A 23893-nucleotide genomic window follows, 5' to 3' on the forward strand; every position below is an offset into this window, starting at 1 on the left:
CCGGGTGGCTTACGAGTACACGGAAGCCGAGGACAAGAGCATCCGGCTTGGCTTGTTCCTCATCATCTCCGGCGTCGTGTCGCTCTTCATCTTCGGCTTCTGCTGGCTCAGTCCCGCGCTGCAGGATCTGCAAGCCACGGCGGCCAACTGCACGGTGCTGTCGGTGCAGCAGATCGGCGAGGTGTTCGAGTGCACCTTCACCTGTGGCGCCGACTGCAGAGGCACCTCGCAGTACCCCTGTGTGCAGGTCTACGTGAACAACTCGGAGTCCAACTCCAGGGCGCTGCTGCACAGCGACGAGCACCAGCTCCTCACTAACCCCAAGGTAAGGACGCCCCGCTCGCCCGGATCTCCCGTGGAGGTCGCCTCGCTCGCGAGGAGCTGCGGGGTCCTGGGGCAGCACCGGGTTCAGACCCCACCAACGGGTGGGGTCGGAGCGCGAACCCGCCCTCGGCGGGTTGTCCCTGAGACTGGTGATGCTCACAGCCTCCCACTCTCCACACACCTAGCTTGTCTGTTCTCAGCTTTTGAGGCCCGACCCAGGTCCGTGGTTTAGAGAAATGCAGGGGGCAGAGAAAAGTTAACTTTCCTTCGATTAAAGCTACAGAGTAGCGAAGATCCCACTGCCTCCGCGCGGGGTCAGTCAGGTCTGAGATTCACGTGGCCTTCATTCAGCTGGAAGGACCGCCAGTGGGACATTCAGGTGCCGCTCAACTCTCCGAAGTTCTAAGAGCGTATGTGTTTGCCTTTTAGCTCTCAACAGACGTTTTTAATTAACTTGGGGTCTAAAGATGAGTTTTGCAAGATCGACAACCAACCTGTCATCAAATACGAATATTTGCAGGTGCCCATGTGGGGAGGGGGTGACTAGAGGTGTCCTAGTAGATTGTCTAGGCTCTCTCGGCGGTTGGAGAACAGTTAAAACTTACTGAAAATGAAAAGTGTTCAGTGAAATATACCAAATAGTTCCTTCCAAACGAGTTCTTTCAGTGTCATAAGCAAGGGGGAAACACACACACACACACACACACACACACACACACGCACGCACGCCCTGGTTAAGATGTACGGAGTGGAGAGCACAGAGAGACTCTGGAAACTGTTCCCAGTGGAGAAAAACACTCATAAAAAGCAATGTTCTGGGTCTGTGAACTAATTGCGCTTTATAAAGTACCTGCTTCTGCAGGGATTGCCTTTGCTGCTTTCCTCTCTTCTACCATCCGTGTTGCTTGTCAAAGTGAAGATGTGTTTGTGTTTGTTTTTAAAAGTTACTGGAACTTTTTCTCTTTGTGAGGGCCATGTTTGAAGACCAAGCAGGAAGTTAGTGCAAAAGAAAGGAAACTTTCTATTAAATGTCACAAGATACATTTATATTACTCTAAAACTTTTTAATAAGTATTTTTAAAATACTTAATACAAGCTTACCATCTACAGTAAAACTCATGATCTTGTCTCCTAAATAGTAAATTGTTGAATTTGGGAGGATAACTAATTTTTTTTAAAATTATGATTTCTTAGAAAAGACCTGCTAATAAATGAATATGCATTTGCCTTCATTATGAAAATAATACAAAGGCATTAAGTGTAGGAATAAGAATTTAGAATATAGAATTTAGAGTATAATACTCTTGCTCTGGAAATGATAATGTCTCAAGCACAAATGTTTGAAATCTATTTGATGCTTAGGAATTTAAAATAAATCTCGGGGTTACAGAAACTTTTTTTCAGTATTAAACCAAGGTGCCAAATAATAATAATGATTGAAAAATTATATTTGTTCACCACTGGGGAGTTGTTACAGTTGGTGAAACATCATTAATTATTTTAAGATAGTGGCTCAGTCACTAATAAATATACATACACCAGGAAATAGTTAATGTCTAATCATGACATTGGGAAATTGGAATTTACTACAAGAAGACTTCTTCACAATTTCTAGGCAATGTTGCAGGATCTGGCAGAAATAGTACATTGGAATCCTTATTAAGACAATGATTTTTAAATTAGTTGGAAGCAATCACAATGCTTTATGTAATACTAAGATTCTTTCTTTCCTACTCACTTGCAAATCTGCTTTTTTTCCCAGTGCCCGTTGGCAACAGTTTTTTTGGTGAAGTACCTGAACAGAATCATATTTTATAAAGTGAAATACTCAGAAAATGACAGAACTAGAAAATATTGTATTTGTGTTATAGAAAGTGATAAATACTATTTCCTACAATTTTGGGAATTTCCTCAGATTGATGCCTCTTTATCCATAATATCCTCTTTATGATGTATTGTAGCATATATAGAACATAAATTTGTTTTTTAACATCAGCTTTCTATTTTTGTTCAACTTAATGCTCAATTTTAGAATTTCTGTAAACAGTTGGTGATGGAAAAATTTAGTGCAACCAAAGTATTATGGCAAAGTCAAGTACATAAGCAGATTGTTTGTAAATGCCCTTGCAGTAGACAGTGCCCATCATCCATCCCTAATACATCTTGGCTACCTGGATCTTTTCTTTGCCATATTTTACTCATCTGTTTGTTGAAGGCCTCGTTTCCTACCAATTCCTTTTGTTTTGTGTATTCTAAACACCTTCCACCTTCTTTTTCAAAACCCTCCACTGTAAGAATGCTCTTAGGCAATCACTTCTCAGAAAAATAGAACAAGCAGTTTTTTTCTCCCCATTAAGCTTCCTGCATTAATTACGGTAAAAGGTATGCAAGGGAAATAATATTACAGATATATACCTTCTTAAGCTATAGACTACAAAAGAAGATATTGATCTTTGCTAATTTCTTTAAAATGTCTGTAAGTCCAATTCAGGTTATTATTTATGTTCTGCATCAAATCCTTACTGTCTGGAGCAGCAACTATATCCAGTCATGTAGTACTATTCAACTTAACTGGTTATACCCGGAGAAATGATTTGCTGTGTGGATTAACTTGGGGTTCAGCTACCGTTCCCATCATTACATTGCCTCCCTGTGACTCACAGTTGCATGCGTTAAGAGCTTGGGTTCATAGCCACGGGTGCACAGTGGAATTACCTGGGAACATTAGAAGGACATTCTATGCTTGGGTCCAACCCTGAGAGATTTTGATTTGGTCCTGGACAGCTCCTGTGTATTGGTGAGTTTTTGTTTTTCAGAGTTTGGCAAATGATTCCGCTATGTAGGAAAGAGATGAAAAGCATTGTCTAGAAAAATATCCTCATCTACTGTGCAAAGAAAAAAAAATCATTAAAACCCAAAAGGGTTAACTGTTGCTAATTTTTGTGTTTTCAGGTTAAAAGTTGTTCATGCTACTCAGTATAGGAGGTGGGTATAAAAAAAGACTTGAAGGAAATTCTAAAGGAAGAGAATTATTTAAAATTAGTATGAAAATGATTATTTAACATTGGTTGATTTAAATGAAATGAAGGTGCACATTTCCAGATATTTGCTTATGCATTAGATGCAACAGGAAGGATGAATTTTTAAAACCACTCTCTAGTAGGTGGGACAAGAGAGAGTAGATAATTAAAAATTATATATTTAATGTTTGTGTTTTTTTTCTTCCTGCAATAATAAACACCTAGGAATTAAAGGATAAGGATATTTCTAAGAAACCAGAATTCTAAAAGTGAAAGAAATACATTGAAGAGAAGACTTTACATAGGACTGGAGAAAGCTTTAGGCATTAAGTACATTCCCTACAGCTGGATGTCTTACTTTGAGACATTGTGACTTACAGTCACTTTCTTGCTATTCTTGGTATTCTTCAGGTTTACAGTGGTACACCCCTGCCCCTGCACATTGTGTAGAAAGCATGGCCTACTGGGGTAACTTCTGAGCTCCTTTTTTGAAATAAAATTTTCAATAAAAATATTTTGTTATTCTGGGAAGTACATCATATCAGAAATATGAAATAAAAGGCCAAGTTGTGACAACTTGTATGTAGTAGTTATATCTCCATGAAGAAGTAACTTGCCTTATATTTCCTCAGTGATTATATTAAATAGTATTTAGAAATGTATATAATATTCAGTTGAGCAAGTGCTTTTTGAGGATCCATGATGATCAAAATACTGAGTGGTAGTGCACGCCTGTAATATCTGCACTCTAGAGGCCAAGGCAGAAGGATCAGCATGAGATCGAGGGATAAATTAAAAAAAATAATAATAATAATGATAAAAAGGACTGAGCATGAAGCTGAAGGACATGTTTGTTCATTTGACAATTTTTTTTTCTTTATTACACATCACTTTTTTAGGAGTGTGTGTTTGTAACATAACATATTCTTCTTAGGGAATTGGTAATACATATTTCACATCATGATCATTTTTACTCCCCCTCCTTTCCCCTGGGGACTCCTCCCTTCTCTTCCCCTTATTATCTTCCCATCTCCACAAAGTCTCCCTCCCTATTCCTTACCATTTCTCATTTTGCACTTTAAATTATTTATATATTGGGTTTCTCATTAGAGAAACCGTGCAGTATTTAACCTTCTCAGTCTGACTCGTTTCACTAGCCTTATGGTCTCAAGATCTATCCACATTCTAGTCATTTTCCAAATGACTCAAATTTTTATTATTTATGGCCAAGTAGTACTCCATTTATGTCTTCATCAGCTGATGGGTATATGTGCTGCTTCTGTAATTTATCTGTTATGAATTGCTCTACTATAAACATGGGGATATATGTATCACTTTAACATGGCGATTTTCACTCTTGCTGGAAGATACACAGAAAAGATATAGCTGGGTCAAATGGAATTTTTAATTTTTTAGATCTACTGATTTCCATAGTGATTGACAAATATTTAGTAAATTCTTACTGTATGCTCTGGTGCTTCTTCGTTCTGAGACTAGAGAAGATATCAAAACAGAGACCTTCTGCTCATAGAGCTTACATTTTAATGGAGGATAACAGTTAATAAATTTATAATACAATGTCATGTGATAGTATGTGGGTAAAGAAAATTCAGGCAGAGTGAGGGTAGAGTTAGTGGTGGGAGAAGCAAAGGATGCTCTTTCAGAAAGGATGCTCAGAGAATGTGGGCCTGATACAGTGACATTTGCATAGTGACCCAAAGAAGGTGAGGGATATGTAGAGGTTGCAAGAGCATGAAATAGTGAACAGTTGGCTCTCTGGAGAAGGATGGTTCCACAAGCTGAGCAAACATCACGTCCACAGGCCATGATACAAGTGAGTGCCAAGTCTGAAGGAGAAGCAGTGAGAACCACAGTGAGATTGGGCCACAATGAGCAAGGCATAGAAGAGTGGGAGATGAGGGTAGGGCCCTAAAGACATTAGACTTTATTCTAAGTGTGATGGTAAACACCCAACATTGAGAAGGGTTGAGATTTAATCAGATTTAGACTTTAAAAATTGTAAATGATTCCACTGGCTGCTGAGTTGAAAATACAGTGTGTGTGTGTGTTTGTGTGTGTGTGTGTGTATGTGTGTGTGTGTGTACACACGTATGTGCACATGTGTATGCCTGTGTGCCCATGCTCAGCTGCTCACTTGTGCAGAGTGAGGTGCAGAGGCAAGATTGGAAACAGAGTCCAGAAGAATAGGTGGAAGGTTGAGGAGGCTTCGATCACTGATGGGAGGGCAGCTTGGTAAAATTTACAGATGGGGGCCAGGGATTTAGCTCAGTGGTTCTGCCTCCTGCCTCCCAACTGCAGGGTCCTGAGTTCAATCCCCAGCACCAAAAAAGAAAAAAGAAAGAAAATTCACTGATGGATGAGAAATTTGGGAAAGAGAAGTCAAAGATGGCTTCAAGACAAGCACAGCTGTGTGAAAAGAGGGTCTTTTACCAGAGGGGAAAACTAGAAAAAGTCGACTGAGTTACACATATGCCTGTCAGACATGCAAATGAGGATGAATTCATGATTCTCTGCCTTCATGATTATCTACCAGAGACTGTAAGAATATAGATAACTGTCAAGCACAGCAAAAGGCCAAATTCTACAGGGAAGTACCAGTGATGTCATATGAACATTCAGAGGGAGAGCTTCGTGGAGAAAGAGACATTTGCCATGAGTATTTAAGAAAAAAGCTTTTCTTTTTGGTCATAAGGAAAGGGATGGGGGATGAAGAGAAAGGATATTAAGGTAAAATAAGTGCCACAACCAAAACTCTGAGCAATCAGAGTTTGGGGTATATTGGGAGATCAGCAAATACATTGGCAGGCCTTCAGCACAAGACACAAGAGATGTAGGAGGAAGTTTTGGAGGAAAGGTTGTAGATACAGGGCAAAGGAGTGCCAGTAGATCATAGGTCCTTCACAGCCAGCATGGTTTTGGTGGACAGTGGGAAATCATGGTAGGGAGAATAATGCACCCTTTCTCAAAAGATGTGCACATTATAATTCTTAAAATCTATGAATATTTTGTTACATAGCAAAGGGGAATTAAGGTTATAGATGGAGTTAAGGTTGCAAATCAGTTAATGTTAAAATAGGAGATTACCCTGAATTATGCATGTAAAGCCCAGCGTAATCACAAGAATCATTCAGTGTGCAAGAAGCATAAGTAGAGTAATGCAATTTGAGAAAAACTCAACCAGCTATTGCTAGTAGCTTGGAATAATGAAGAGGGGCATGACCCAAGGAATACAAGCAATTTGTTTTTCCAAAGGGATACAAATCAAGTGCCTCCAGAAAGGAATTATGGCCCAGCTGGAGTCTTGATTTTTAGCCCAATGAGACCCCTTGTGGACTTCCGACCTCATGAATTGTGATAATCTGTTTTGTTTTAAGCCACTAAGTTTATGTTATAGCAGTAAAACTAATACAGAAGCCAATGATTTTTGAGTATGTGACTGATAGGAATAGGTGCTCAAAGATTTGGTCAGAATATATTAATTGTCCATCTGTATTATATCTCTTTAGAAACATTCTAATCTGCAGGATGCTAGAATCTATATATTTGAGATTACTTATCGTGATCTAACCTAACCTGTGTTAAATGAATGTCATTTGTGAAGATCTCAATTATATTTTTAAGGTCCCTAAAGATTATATTTCAAAAAACTAATGAGAAACTAAAAATCCAGAGAGATTTGTAGTGTTGCAATATATCTTAGCAACAATTTGAGAAAAATGCATTTACTTTATCACAAACTTGACTGAGAATTACAAGTTCTTGGGACATTTTGTTTATTTATAATAAAGTGTTTTTGACATTCATTTATGAATGAAAATGTCAAGTTTTATCTCCCCTGAGCTTAAATTTTCTTTCATTTTTTTCTCATATTTTTTCTTTTCCCTTATTCCCTTTCCCCTACCCTTCCCACTTTCCCTACTTAAATTTTCTTTCAGTCTTTAACAGAATTTCATAATCAGTTGAGTTCCTAAATCAACAGTACATTTGTATTATAATTACCATAATTGTTCATTGTAAAATACTGAATAGAATGGTTTTTAATACTGTATATGTTTCTAACCATTTCTCATGCTGTGCCTTACATATTCTCTAGGACACATAAATCAATGTGTAAAAATTTTTTTACTTCTGAATTGAAGAAATATCCTCCTTTATTCTTTCAAAATAACCAGTGTTGATTGCAAATCATTATCTTTATTAAATTATTTTTGTAAATAAAGTAAACAAATTCACTTTACTTTTCTGAGTAACAGAATCTAGCAGATTAGGTCAGTTAGAAGGTGCTTTGCATGCTGAACCACATGAAAAGAAATAGCTAGACTTGCTTCTTCCATATCCTTTATCTAATTGATGCAGTAGGCTAAATGGACTTTGAAATCTTACCCTATTCACATCTAATTATAGCAGCATACGCTGGTGGTGTATTTCACTGGAGAAAACTCAATTCTAGATACTAGAAGTTTAATCCATTCTTTCCTTTGTAACAAACGTGTGTGTAAAAATTTTGGTATCAGTAACTGAACGTAGGACCTTGCACTTGCCAGGCAGTTGTGATGCCACTGAGCTCCATCTCCAACATACATATAAATTTTTGTCAGAACAATTTCATTTGTAATAAATCTTTCTAAAGAATTGAAAACCAAATAGTAATAGTATGTAGTAAGACCTAAATTCTGAATTCTACTTTAATTACCTTTTTTTTTTTGTATTTTAAAGGTAAAAAATGGTGACAAACTTTAGCATTATTCCCCCCAAACCTTTTGCTGTTCCAGAGTTTTTTGTTTCTACAATTTTATTCTAATACTTTTTTGTTTGATTGTTTGAGTTAGTGTTTCACTGTGTAGTTCAGCCTGGCCTTGAATTCACTCTGTAACCCCTGCTGGGTTCAAACTCCTAGTGATCCTCATGCCTCAGCCTCTTGAGTGCTAGAATTACAGGCATGTACCATCACGACTGGCTTGGAATTGTGATCCAGAAGGTCATGAAAGACCTGAGTCCTCACTCTTTTGCTCTACCAGCCCTTAACATGTTTTTTCTGTTTTGTATTATGTTTATCTTCTAGATAGTAAGAAGGAAAAGAGACAGTAGTGGAGGCTATCATCAAGAAATCAGCCAATAAACATGCTGGTGAGGCTGTGGAGAAGAGGGAACCCTTCTCCACTGTGGGAGTGTAAATTGCTGTAACTACTATGGAGATCAGTATGGAGATTCTTTAAAAATAAAAAAAAACTAGAGGTTGCACTTGACTCAGCTATTCCCATTCTAGGTATCCTAATGAAAGAGTTAAAAGCATCATACTGCAGGGATATATGGACACCCATATTTATAGCAGCACAATGTGTAGTAGCTATGTCTTGAAAGTCATGTGCCTATCAATGGATGAATGGATAAAGAAAATATGTTTTGTATGCAGTGAAGTACTACTCTGCCATAAAGAAGGATAAACTTGAAAGACTTTTAGGTAAATGGATGCACCTATGAAAACATAATTTTAAGTGAAATAAATCAGACACATGTTTAAATATCACGTTGTTTTTCTTTTCTGAGAAAGCCCAAGGGTAAATAAGGACTAAATGGAGGATATATATTAGAAAGTAGGAAGAAAATGTTCAAATGGGAAGGGGGAGGAGGGAGAAAAGGAATAGGGATAAAAAAATGAAAAGGAAGATAAGAGGAACAAAGTTTTATAAAGAAAAAGGTGAAGAAGGATTGAAGAGAAGGGAGGAGAAGGAGAAAAAGAGATATATACAGGTACAGATTCTCTATGATGAATGTGATTGTTACGTTTGTCCAAACTGTACCAATAAAATTAATTTTGAAAAAGAAATTGAGATACAGGCCAGGGATTTAGCTCAGTGGTTCCACTGCCTGCTTCGCAAGTGCGAGGTCCTGAGTTTGATCCCAGGTACACACATGCACACACACACACACACACACACACACACATCTTCTTTATTAGGGGCTGGGGATTTAGCTCAGTGGTTCTGCTGCCTGCCTTGCAAGCGCAAAGACCTGAGTTCTATCCCTGGCACAAAAAATAAATAAATAAAATTGAGATATGACTGATATGACTGATACAGTATTTGTCCACTTAATATATACAGTTTTAAGTAATTCATAGGTTTTTTTGTTGTTTTGGGGTTTTTTTTTGTTGTTGTTGTTTTTTGAGACAGGGTCTCACTATGTAGTTGAGACTGACCTGGAACTCTCCATGTAGCCCAGGCTGGTCTTGAACTCACAGCGATCCTCCTGCCTCAGCCTCCCAAGTGCTGGGATTACAGGCGTGCGCCACCATTCCCAGCCACAGGTTTTTTTAACTATCAACACTAATTCCAGATTATTTTCATCAACCTCAAGTAAATCCCATATACATCAGCACTCATTCCTCATTCCTTCAGTTTGGTTATGGTATACAGTCTTTTTTGTAGGCTCCTGGATTTGATTTATTAATATTTTGCTGAACATTTTTTGTATTCATATTCATAAGAATTATTAGGGCATATATAGATTTCTTATGATGTTTTTATTTGATTTTGTCATCATTGTAATAAAATGAGTTGGGAAGTATTGTCCAGTTTTTTTTAAGCAGATTGTGATTATACATCATGAACTAGTGGGATTTATTATAAGAATGCAAAATTAGTTCAATATGCTGAATCAATGAATGTAATAGAACTTATTAGTATTGTAAGGATAGTAGATCACTCAGTGTATGAAGAAAAAATTTGACAGAATATAACAATTATGATTTTTCTAAAAAAAAAAAGGAATAGAAGAGACTTTCTCCACTTGTTAAAGGGTAACTGTGCAAAACTCACAGCTAATGTGATTAACAGTGCAACATTGGAAACCTTTCCCTTCCCATCAGGAAAAAGAAAGATATCCACTCATTCTGACTGCTCAACAAGGCAGTGAAGGATTCAGCCAGAGCAATTAGGCAATCAGATTAGAAAAGAAGAAATAACAATTTATATTTAAAAATCACCTATTCTTCTGTTGGTGACTCCAAAGTGGGGAGGGGAGCACTAGAGCTAATAAATAAATTCAGCAGGTATGCAGAATATGAGGTCAGTATACAAAATATATTTTCATTCATTAGCAACAGTCCAAAAGTAAAATTAACATATTTTTATTCACAGTAGTATCAAAATAATAAAATACCTGAGAATAAATTTCACAAATTTAGTAAAAGTGTAAGACTTATACCTTGAAAACTACAAAACATCATTAAAAGAAACTAAAAACTTAGATGGAAGACATCCTTTATTTGTTTTAGTAAGATAGTAGTATTCCTTAAATTGATTTACAGGTTCAGCTTAAAAAATCCTGATGGATTTTTTTTCTGCATAAATTGATGAGCTGGTCCTAAAATTCACATGGAAATGCAGGAGACCCAGAAGAGCCAAAATGCAATCTTGAAAAAATATAGTGAGAAGACTCACGTTTCCTTGTTTCATTGCTTGCAAAAAAGCTACAGTAATCAAAAGTATGGGCCTGGCATAAGGATGGACATAGCAATGTATGGAATAGAATTGAGAGTCTAGAATAAATTTACACATCTATGGGCAATTCATTCAAGACAAAAGCATCAAGAGCATTCAACAAGGAAAAAATTGTCTCCAACCATTGATATCTGCATGCAAATGAATGGATCTGATCTTATACTATATACAAAAATTAACCAAAAGTTAATCATAGGCCTAAATGTAACTGCTAAAACTTAAAGCTCTTAGAAGAAAATATAGGCATAATTATTTATGACATTGGCTTAAGCATAATTTCTTAAAGATGACACCAAAAGCATAAACAGCCAAGGACAAATAGATAAATTGGGCATAAGTAAACTTAAAATCATTTGTTCTTCAAAAGATACCATCAAGAGAGTGAAAAAGACAACCACAGAATACAATACTTATAAATCTTGGAACTTTTACAGTTCAACAAGAACAGGTGTGTATAGCCCAGTTGAAAATGCGTTCATATTTTTCTTAAGGTATAGAAATGGCCAAAAGGCATATGAAAATGTGTTCAAAATTCTTAGTCATCAGGGAAGTACAAATCTAAACTACAATGAGATACCACTTCAGACTCACTGGAATGGTTATTTAATGAAGACAAGAACAAGTATTGTTGGGAGTGTGGCTAAATTGCAACCCTTACACTTCGCTGGTAAGAATGTTGAAGATACAGGCACTTTGGAAAACAGTTTGGCAATTCCTCAAAAAAGGTGAAAATAAAACATGACCCAGCAGCTCCATTCCTAGTTGCATGCCCGAGAGAAATGAAAACTTGTGTCCACATAAAAACTTGTGACTCTTCATGAAGAAAGGTTTCATAATAACCAAAGTATGATAATAATCCAAGCATGCATTAGCTGATGAATGAGTGAATTAAATGTGCTATATTTATACAATAGAAAATTACTCACCTTATAAAGATGAATGAAGTGTTAACTATACAACATGAGTGAACCCTAAAAATATACTGAGGATGCAAACAAAAAAGACTACATATTACATAATTCTATTTACCTAAAATGTCTAGAAAATGGAAATCTATAGAGACTGAAAGTAGATTAATAGTTTCTTAGAACTGGAAGGCATAGGATAATTAGATACGATAGCTAAAGGGTATATAGGATATCTTTCGGTGTGAAGGTTTTCTAAAATTGTAATGATTATCTCTGTGAATCTATTAAATGTCATTAAATTGGTGAATTGAATGCTATGTGCATTATATTTCAGTAAAGCTGTTAGACCCTCCAAAATAATAAGATTTGCTGTACAGATTTTGGCATTTCAAATAACTTGTAATGAGATGTCTTATTCAGTAAAATATGTTAAGACTAATCTGTCTTGAAAATACATATTTTTCATTATGAATTTTCTAAAGTATTTGGAAAGTATTAATTTTCAAATATATTTGGAAAAGCAAAGTAAAAATTTACTTAATTAAAATTACAGTTTTATGGGATGAATATTTGTAAGTACAAAAATAAATTATTAAAATATAAATAAAATATAAGTAAATATTTAGCTATATTTAGGGGATGGGCAAAGTTTTTCTAAACATGACGCCAAGGACAGAAATCATAAAAGAATATGCCAGTTTATTTAATACCATAATAAGGGAAAACTTAGCTCTTATAAAGTTGAAAGAAAAATGACATTTTTGGTAGGGAAATGACTCAAAAGTCAACAATTGAAGAGCTCTTAGCAGCAAAAAAACCATCTCTAGTACAGAACAAGGCAAGAGTATGCAGAAGCAATTCAGTGAAGAATTACAGGTAGCCAGACATGAAAATTTTGTGTACCCTCACTAATGTACACAGATAATGTACAAAGTTTAATCACATCATAACTGAGGTGCAAGGTATGTTAATTATCTTGATTATGGTAATCATTCCACCATATATCTATATCAAACCATGCTCTACATCTTAAATATATACAATTTTATTTATTATATAAAACTCAAAGCTGGGGGTCCAGGGATTTAGCTCAGTGGCACCTCGCCTGCCTTGCAAGCGCCAAGGTCCTGAGTCCCATCCCCAGTGCACCCCCCAAAAAACCTAAAAGCTGGGGAGGAAGACTTATTAATCAGGGTGTAGGGGTATAGCTCAGCAATAAAGTGCATGTTTAGCTTGAGTATAGCCCTGGGTAAGAGAGGAGAAAGAGGGAAGGAAGGAGGAAGGCAAATAACCAATAAAATGAGAGCATTCCTGCCCATCAAGTTGGCTAACATTAATTACATGGATAAAAATATAAAGGCATAGAAGTTTTGTGCTCTGTTGGTGGTAGCATATTACCAGGACGTGATTGAAAAATGTATATCAAAGTCCTGAAAAAGACAATAGGTTACTTTCCTCAGGCTGTCATGACAAAGTACTATAAACTGCATGTCTTAAAGCAACAGAAATTTATTCTCATAGTTCTAGAGGCCAGACTTCTACACTCAAAGTATCAGCTGGTCCATGTGTCCCTGAAGACTAAAAAATAGTCTCTGCTTCTTCCTAGCTATGGTCATTGGCATTTGTTGGCATGCAGTTGCATCAATCCAGTTTCTGCCTCTGTCTTCACATGGTCCTCTCTTCTCTCTGTGTTTCTTCCTCTTCTGACTTATGAATACACTAGTTTCTGGATTTAGGCCCCCCTCTCAATCCACTGTGGGTTCAAGTAATTAATTATAAGTGTAAGAACACTATTTTCAAATAAAATCACATTCTGAGGTTCCAGGTGGACATAAATTTAAGTGGGGTCATTTTTCTTACCAGTGTGCTAAGCATACATTATAACCCAGTCATACTACATCTGATGATGCATCACAAGGGAAAAAACTATGGAGCTGTTGAAAGATAGGGCTATAAAGAAAGTACTTGTAGTATCATACAAACTCGTAAAATGTCTGAAACAACCTAGATGACTAATAATATACTTTTATAAAAAACATGTCTTCTATGAATGTATATCTAATATTAGATACACATATATCACTTCTTGGCCTTTTGGCTAAGATCATATGTAGATATTTTGTTATAAAAGTATGTTTATGTTATGCTGTTAACCAAAAAAAAAAAAAAAAGATTACAAAACAGTATTGATATTGGGTACCAAGTAATCCAAATAAACAAAATCCAAAAACGGAAACTCCTAACTTAACCTGCTAGATATCAGAAATGCTGAGTTCATGTTCTCTAAAATCAGAGAAAATGAATTCTAGGAATAATGGAGGTTAACAGTAGGAAGGATTTATTGAGAGCTTATATCTGAGAGACAGAAGGGGGACCAGAAAGTGGGTTCCTGCCACCCCTCTTCTTAAAGGTGTATTATGGGGCAAAGCCACGAGTTGAGGCAGGTACAAAGTGGGACAAAACTATAAGATCCAATGGAAAATCACAAGGTAGACATGAGCTGGGAAACCATAATCATCCCATAAGATTACAAGTATAGAAGCCCAGGTAATATTGATTAAATGGAGATCAAATGGGGAAATGGATTTCCTGGAAGGAATGGGCTAGTAAGGAGCTTGATGTGTATTTTAGGATATTAATCACTGCCATTCATCCCCAGGGAATGTATATAGGTGTAGTAGTTTCTTTTAATTTTAATCTTCAACAAATGTGCCTCAGTTGTTTTCTGTGTTGAGGGCCCAGCCCTGCCCAACTGTCTTATAATATTTTCTAGCTAACTTAGCTATCTGTAGTTGTATGATTCCACGTTTGAAAAAAGTGTTTGAGTTTATGTGTATAAATACATTGCTAATTTTCTTTGTTGTAATAACTTTCATTATATATAATACTTCCATCATTAATTTTACCATGTCCTTTTTTGGCTGTAGATACTCATTATTGCTGTGTAAATAACAGTGATATACCTTCAGTTGAAAACTGCAGAGTATGAGATTTGACTTTGTTCATGTAAATTTAAAATTTTTATATAAAAAATAATATGTAAGAAAGATGGATGGCCAAATGAAAGCACATCACTAATTTTATTTTTGATCACCTTCTAAATTTTCTTTCTCTAATACAGATGGCTTAATTTTCTAATGATAGAAACCCTAAAACATTACTTCAAAATAAATGCTCCATGAAACACAAAGACGAAATAATATAAGTGACAAGATCAATATGTTGTAGGTGCAGCCAGCTAGCTACCTGCTCAGAAATACCGAGTGTGTTGTACATATATATCCACCTCACCTGGTCCATGTACTTACATACCCATTTCACCTATTTTAAAGCCATCACAATAAAGGTCCAGAAATGCCTTTTCCACAGTCCCCATTTTGAGGACCATCTAAGATTTCACTACCAGAGTCCAGGGCACAGTTGGGTACATAGCAGGCATCAGAGAAGCTGCCTGGTAAGTCTGAATCCAGGTGCCTCTTTTTTTGGCGGAGGGGTTGAGACAGGGTTTTACTATGTACTTGAGGCTGACTTGGAACTCACTATGTAGTATAGGCTGGCTCACAGCGATCCTCCTGCCTCAGCCTCTGGAGTACTGGGTTTACAGGTGTTCGCCACCACACCCGGCTCCAGGTGCCTCTTAATAGGTGTGTCTTTGAAGGTCAATCAGTTAACTTCTTGGTAGTCATCTTCTTCACAGTCTAAGCAATGAATATGTCTTGGCATTTGCAGTGTAGTTTTCAAGGTATCCAGCAGGGAGAACTTCACAGATGAGAAAAGAGTTCACAAACTTTGTCACAAATTGTATTGGTAATATTGAGGCAATAATATACTTTTTGGGCCCTCAGTGTTCTGACTTTCTCCATTCCTTAGTCTTTATAGCTGGTGGAAAATATCTACAGTACAGATCATTACTAATTCAACAAATGTTTGCTGAGTACCTGCCATGTGGCAAGCATATTCTGAGTGCTGGGAATACAGTGAATGTGAACAAAGCCCCTGTTGGGTTGAACCTTTTTTCTGGTGCCCTTTTGGGAGGGTGCCCACAGAGTGTGGCAGGTGCATTTACTGCTTAGATTTGAGGGAAAATTGCCTCTTCCATTTCTTGAGCTTCCTTTCATCCGGCTTTATTTTCCATGTGCATGTGGTGTACTGAATGTTTTCTTCTGGTTAATGTCAGACACCTTGCTCTTCTTGCTTTTCAGCTAATATTTGATTTTGCAGAGCAGTTGGACAGTAAAATTAACATCACAAATTTATGGCATTAAAATGTTTTGAAGAAGATAAATTCGCATCTTCAGCAAGTTTAGTTACCAAGGGAGTGTTATGTAAAAACAGAATCAGTAACAACATGAAATAGCCACAAATGCAGTGAAAGGTAATTTCAAATAAGTACTCTGATCAATTTTATGCTGGTAAACTTGAAAGCCATAGGATGAGTTGGTGATTCTCTGAAATAGTATAAACTTCCAAAATGAAGTAATCTAACAGAGATTTCTAAAACATGACTTGCTTATCATCAAGGAAATAGAGTTATCAACTATACCTATAAATCTTTCTAGAATTGTAACTATGAAAACAGATAACTTTAATTCTGCTTTAAACCTTGCCAGAGAATACATGTTATGGCTTGTGTTTAGTTGCCCCCCTCCCGCCAAGCCTCATGCTTTTTTAGAGGTGGCTGAGTTTGGAGTGTGTGAATGATTTGTTGTGGGGCTAGGCTCCAGAGCAGTAGGGCTAAGGGTGTGAGTGCTACCCTCCCCAAGTATTCTGAAGAAGATAAAAGGGACAGAAAGATACCCTTAAGGTCCCTTGTTTTTGCTGCTTCCAACCCTGCGAATTGTTGGCCTTATGCTACCCTGCCTTGGAGCCAGCTGACTCTGGACTGAAACCTCTACAAACTGTGAGCTAAATACACCCCCCCAACTTTAGGTGTCAGGAATTTTTTTTCTCAGCAATGAGAGAAGTAACTAACACAATACAAAATGAAGGGAAACTTCCAAATTCTTACAGCATTAGGATTCTATTGAAACAAAAATTTGTGATAATATACACAGATAAAAGTTATCAGATAGTTTTTCTCAAGAGTATTTACTTAACATCCTAAATAAAGTGAAAACAATTTACAGGTAAATCCCTGGGCCCAGAGATAATTTACAGACTTACCTTGTCTTATTATGGAGTAAGTTTCCTGGAAGGAAGGAAAAAAAAAAGGCTTGAGTAACTTTTGTATCCTAATGCTGTAGATTTTCTTAAATATAATTTTTTAAAATTATGATTTTTCTTGTCTCTTTTCTATCTGCGTTTATTTCTTCTATCCTGCCTCACTCAGGACAGAGGTTTTAAGTTTCATTTCTGCTTATGTATATAATTTTTTCCAAAGTCATGCATCTCATCCTTGTTTGGGGTGTTGCAATAGAGGTGGCCTTGTTTTAGGAATTACAATAATGGGTCTGTTATCGAAGTGGGTCTTAATCGTATTGTCATATATTTGTTTCATAAAAATTACATGTCACTGTCTAAGAAATTCAGCAAACATACCAGATGTCACGTCAAGACAGACAAATTAATAGAGGAAATTGGTATTTTGTGACAAGGGTTATGTCTACTACTAGTAGACTCTTAAGCATCAATGAGAAAATTCCCAAGATGGAAGAGATCGTGGATGGTCAGCTCACAGAAAAGAAAGCCAGATTTAAAAGTGTAAATGAAAAGAAGAAGCTCCATGTTCAACTATTAGAAAGTTTAATTGTAACTGATTATTTTAAGAGATAGGAAAGGTGCTCTGGTAAACCACCAGTGGGAGGACAACAAAAAAAACAGTCTTTGGGTCACGTAATTGAACACGTACATTCTCTTATTCTTCCTATTCTCACACAGGTGCGTATAGGTGCTTGTGAAAGGGTTTGTTACTCTTGTGTTTATAATTGCAAAAGATTGGAAACAAAATTAACATTTTTCATTACAGGAGTGATAAATTGTGGAACAACTATCCAGTGGAATTCAAAAAATTAATGAAATGGATCTCAGGTACAGATACAAGATCAGCAAGATATATTAACAGATGTAAGAAAAAAAGCAAGCTACAAATAGTGTACTCACCTACCTGTTAAAATATAGCATAGAAACTGCTGGGAATACCTACATATGACTACTAAACTCAACTGTCTGGGGATGAGGATCAGCCAGAGGGGGACACTTCCTTTCATAATCTTTGCAATTGCTTGCATTTTTATGTTGTATATCTATTGGGCTTTCTTTTATTAATTTGTAGTCAAAATAGCTGTGTGACTTCAGATATTACTGTACTTCTCTGTGACTCAGTTATCTCATCGGTAATATGGGGATTATAATAATATCCATCTTCTTGGGTTAAGAAGATTAACTTGTAGAAAGCACCTAGAGCACTACTTCAAACATAGTAAGCTTTTGATAAATATTCACTGTTGTAATGAACATAGTTTTAAAAAAATCAAATAGTACTGGAGCAAGCACAGGACATGTCTTAGCCACAAGTTCCCCCAGACAGAACTGCTTTTGCCTATTTTAGTTATTTTCCCCTAATATTTCCCTTCATGTTTCCAAATTGTAGGTTCCCTTTTACATTTACATTATAGATACTGTTGAGGCTGTCATGACAGAATGTAAAGTTTTTGTTTTGAGGGGGGCTTTTTTCTTTGCTGTATAGTTCAGCATTTGTAGTTCATGCTGCCCTCAAACTCACAGTGAACTTCTTGCCTCAGCCTCCTGAATAATAGGGTTACAGGAGTGCACCATCATTCCTGGTGGATTTTGCATTCTTACACTATCATATTCCATCCCACTTTTTCTCTCTTTGTTCTTTAATTATGATTCTGCCATAATTTTTTGGTAAGATAATAGTGAGTTCTTATTTTAACAATGTAAAAGTATTGTTCATTTCTTTGACATTTTCCTCAAGCTAACAATCATTCCCTTAAAAATGAAACTCCCCTACTTTCCTATGTACATTTGTCTTATTTTTCCAAAATTCTCCAAAGAGCTGTAAATTCCCTTTGTACACTATTTTCCATATTATAACAGGTAGAGATTACAATAGACAGTATCTTTTTTTTTTCACGTTTTTTCTCAGTTTCCTGAGACATCCTCTCTGGACCCTTGCAGCCTGCTGCATCTCTGCTGTGTTGTTTCTTTGACCTGTGCCTTCTGCTTTCTTAATTTATTCCACCCCACCCCATTTTTGGGTGGGTGGAGTGTATCCTTAATTAACTTTCTGAGAAAGTATGCATGCATATTACAACTTTGAGATCTTATGTGTTGATCAGAATTCTGTTTCTAAGAATTTAAGACACACTGAACAGTTTAATCAAAACACAATTTATTTGTTAGCTAGTACTCATAAATCAGTTTAGGTCTGTACTTCCAACATCATTGCTTTCTATTGAAATAATCAAATGTTCTGTTCAAAGTTATGTTCACTGAGGTCAAATTTTTTCATCCATCAATTTGGTCATGCAAAATACTCCTGGGAGAACATACATCTCAATAGGAGAAAAATGGACGTACATTAAAAATTGCATAGTAGGATGAGTTGAGGCTGCTGGTACAGAAAGAGGAAATAAGGGCCAGGGATTTAGCTCAGTGCTTCTGCCACCTGCTCTGTAAGCACAAGGACCCGAGTTTGATCCCTTGTACCAAAAAAAAAAAATAAAATAAAATAAATAAATAAATAAAAAATAAAAAAACGGAAAGAGGAAATACATTGGCAAGTGTGAACCATTTGTGAAACTTACTTGCCTGTAAGACTTGCTTCAGTCCTTTAAATCCCAGCTTTTATGTTTTAATGAATCAGATAGCCCAGTATTCATTGAATAACATGATAACTTGATGTTCTGTGTTTGAGCATTTAGACTATTTGGGGATCCAGTAACAAATCAGTGCTTTCTTAAAAAGAAAATAATCATTTGCCAAAGGAAGCATGGATTTGCTGTATACTATCAGGGCTCTCTGGGGTTCCATATCTCTTCTAATCTGCAGCAAACCTCTTCTCTCCTGTTGCAGGCAGTAGGCCATAGAAGTGCTGAGACTGCTTTCTGCTCTGTTGTCTCAGATTTTCCTGCTCTGGTTGTCAACAGGATTGTGGATTACTCAGTAAATGGGTCAGAAGAACAGTCTCAAATGATGATATGTGTTCCTCCAAAATATAAAGAAGTTCAGCAGAATTATGCCTCTTTAGTAGTTTTAAGGAATGAAGAATGCAGTATTTTTTTTTTCATTTTGGAGAAATATTCCTATGCTTGGAGATGCCCAGAAACATCACTGAGGTGCCAGATGCCCAAATTTCCATCCTCTGGTAGCTCTGTATTTTACCTTAGAATCCAAGACACTTGGTTTCCCAGCTCCAGTCAGCATATTAGCATAATACAGATAGTGTATGTTCTGGGGGATTGTGGGAGACAGGGTCTCCGTAAGACTTAAGTATAACAAGAAAATTGATCCAAATCCTGAGTAAGAAAGCAAAGTTCACACCATGTCTCTTGGTAAAAGCAAACTGCCTTTATTGCTCTCAGGCCACAAAAGTAGAGAAAAATAGTATTTTCCAGATCAGTAACCATAGAATAGTATCAGAGGTAAGTTTATTTGCTTGAATAGGAATTGTCTCATTAAGCAAGACTTTTTCTCCAATATTTGTGTGCCTTCAAGGCCAAATAAGCACATTTAATAGGAATGATATAGGGATATCCATTCCTGTAACCTCTATGATTGTCCTAGAAATATAGAGTTGGTTTGTTCATTTTTTATTTTAATTTTTTTATTAGTACTGTACATGTTTATAGTACATGAAATTTACATTCATCTTGGGGAGTAGGAACAGTTTGTTTCTTTTAAAAATTCTCTTCCTCTTCCCACTTTCCTCCCTCCATCTCTAATCATTTTTACCCATTTTCATTCTTGTTATTATTCTTAGTTCATGTTTATGACCTATATTTGGTACCTGTGCACGTCATATCTTAATTCTTCTTACTTCCCCTTGCCCTCGGTCTCTTAGACCCCTTCCCGTGTGCAAAAGATCTATCCATTTGTCTCCTTCTATCCATCCTTTACTTTGACTTTCATTTGTACTTTTCTTACTCAAATGAGAGGTATCATTTAAGTTTGTGTGTCTTACTTATTCCACTCAGCATTCTATTTTCCAGGTGTATTCATTTTCCTACCAATATCTCAAATTCACATTTCTTTATAGCAGAGTAGTAGTTGATTAGGTATAGATACCACATTTTCTTTATCCATTTATCTGTTGATGGGTATACAGGCTGCTTCCAGGATTTAACTGTGATAAATTGTGCTTCTATAATATTGGCATGCATGTATTGCTATAATATCATGTCTTTAGGTTTTTTTTTGGACATTACCTAGAAAGGGCATCACTGGGTTATATGGAATTTCTAATTTTAATTCTTTGAGAAATCTCCATACTAATTTCCATAACAATTGTACTAGTTTACTATAACTGTACTCAACTGTGGTGGTGCAAAGGATGAAAGATAACTCAGAGTGCATTTCCAGTTTTACCTCTGAGAGCCCAGGGGACTGCTTTTTGCCAGTGACCCCTCAGCATGAGAGAGTGTCAAGAAAAAACACCCCCAATCCGAAGCTTCTGTGGCTTTTTGTGGGTTGTTTGTTTGTTTCTTTTTGTACTAGGGATCAAACTCGTGTCCTTGCACTTTCGAGGCAGGCAGCAGAACCGCTGAGCTAAATCCCCAGCCCCTTGTGTGGCTTTTTATTGATAGAACCAGAAAGCAGGGACAAAAGAAGGACATCTGGGTAGGAATTCATGTAGAGGCAGAGGAACGACAGAGAAAAGATGGTTTGTCTGCTGCATGACTGACCATAGAACTAATCTAAATAATTAATTGGAGTGTGGTGAGCAGAGCATACATTATAAGGTAGTATCTTTACTTGACTCTTTTTGATCTCTACTTGGACTGTTATCTTGTAGGCTACCCTTTGATCCTAACCATGCATTCCCAGAAGTTTGGGCTCTGGCTCCAGAGGTCCTTTATCTCTCTGCATATCCATTTCCCACATATCTCTGGTCAATGCCTCACAGTTTAGATTCCTACCAACAATGTAGGATGGTTCCTTTTCATCACAATCGCACCAGCATTTGTTATTCTTTGACTTTTTTTTTAAATTTTGAGGAGTCACTTTCAGAGTCACCCACAATGATACCTCCTTTTTCCCATAGTTTAAACAGTTATAGGGTGAATTAGGATAGTTGTTGGGTGTGACTGTTCATTCTATACATCTATTTATGTATAGCATCTATCCTTTTGAAATCTGTAGGAACAGCCATAGGCAAGTTCATGAACTCTGTTTCACCAATTTGGGTTCAAACTCCATTTCCCTTAGCATAGGGCCAGTATCCAAAGATACTCTGAATGTCTTCCCTTTCCCTACTGCACAGTTATTGTGATAAATGTGTGCATGCTCCATTGGAAAAAGTTAGAAGAGGTTCTTTTAGGGCCCACTCTGGGTTCTACCACAGGGTCCTCAAAGATAAACAGTCATTTGCCCTTCATTAAAGGAACTTCAGGTCTGGAATGAGGAGCCCTGCAGTGTATCACCTTGACTCATAAGCCTTCGTTTCACCAAAACTCAAGGTCTTTTTTTTTTTAGATATGCAGATCAAAGAGAACCTTAGAAAATTGTCTTATTTATTTTAGGCCTAGGGCTCTTATAATCCATTAGCTGTTGAAGAGCCCTGTGGATCAAATTGTTTTTATTATGTTAACAAATTCTGTGTGTCAGGAATTCAGGTAGAGCACAAGAAGATAATTTATCTCTGGTCCTTACTACCTGCAGTCCCAACTGGAACATTTGGAATCTGGCATCATCTGAAAGGCTCATTTAACTCACCTGTCAGACAGTTGACACTGGGTGTTAGCTGGGGACTTCAGCTCCTTTCCATATAAACTACTCCATGTGGTTTCTGTGCACCAGATAGTTTGGGCTTCCTCACAAAATAGTGTTCAAAGGATAAGCATTCCCAAGACAGAGATGCAGCAAATGCTTTATCTCCTCTTCTTCTCTAGGATTAGAAGTCACGCTGCACTGTTTCTGCTGCGGTTTCAGGCTCTTAGTGTTCTAGGGAAGAGAAGATAGATGCTTCACCTCAATAGAGAGGTGTCAACCTTACATGGTAAGAGTATGGAATATATATTAGTGTAGGCATCTTTAGAAAATATGTTCCGCTATAAATAAGAGTATCAATTTTTATCACTGCTGTTAATCCATCCCAGTGGTAGGGAACTTAAATTGGAAAAGGTTTGTCAGATCCCTTTGTGCATAAATATTGGTTGTAATATTTCATGGAATATATATTCCATATATAACATATGGAATCTACATATAATATATGTGTTATATATGGAATATGTATTATGTTGAATCTGTGTACCTTATATATAGTAGTACATAGTATAACATATAATGACATTAACAATTTGAATATGTGTGAGAATTTAAGAAATTTCATTTCATTTCGGTGTTCTGTATGGCCATACAGTACTGTCTATCTTCTTGAGGATTTTATTTTTCAATTTTATTTTAGTGCTGAGGATTGAACCCGGGGTCTTACATATGCTAAGCACTGAATTATACCCTCAGGGATTTAAAATTGTGATTATGAGCCACCAGACAAATTTTTCTATGCCCTGTCATGCTTACTATAAATAATAAGTGTTGAACTTCATCCAGATTAAAATTTCTTATTTTGGTCTTACTACTTCTATTTAGATGCAGCCTGTATTTTTGGCAATGACAGTGTATTTTTATTTTCTTCCTAATTCTAAAGCTAAATGAACTATATTTTTTTGAAGGTGGAATATTCTGAACTTTTCTCAATTTTAATAATATCACCAATGTTAGGAATCTGCCTGACTCCAAAAGTTAAATGAATATTATTAAATTTTTAAAAAGCAGCAGTAGCATCAACATAGCTGGTGGGTAAATGGGAATACTATCTGGGTGGGAGTGAGCAACATTTCCCAGAAGCACTTAAGGGCAGAGAAGGTAGTGCCTTGGTGAGTAATAGGTCAGATCATTTGGGCATTTTCCAGTACCATCTCCCATGGCCCTT

General features: G+C 36.6%; 1 protein-coding gene across 1 annotated transcript in view; it reads left to right on the forward strand.

Moving 5' to 3' along the window:
- Positions 1-4: 4 nt before the first annotated feature.
- The window catches only part of Kcnmb4 (potassium calcium-activated channel subfamily M regulatory beta subunit 4), a gene marked incomplete at its 5' end in the record, with an annotated part of 58679 nt that continues 34790 nt past the window's right edge, over positions 5-23893 (forward strand). Inside the window, one exon of the mRNA XM_010617508.3 lies at positions 5-325. Coding sequence (XP_010615810.1) covers positions 5-325 — 321 coding nt within the window. The remainder of the gene's footprint in view (positions 326-23893) is intronic.

The sequence above is a fragment of the Fukomys damarensis genome, unplaced genomic scaffold (genome assembly GCF_012274545.1).
Source record: "Fukomys damarensis isolate Sample0158 unplaced genomic scaffold, DMR_v1.0_HiC HiC_scaffold_15, whole genome shotgun sequence".
NCBI lineage: Eukaryota > Metazoa > Chordata > Mammalia > Rodentia > Bathyergidae > Fukomys > Fukomys damarensis.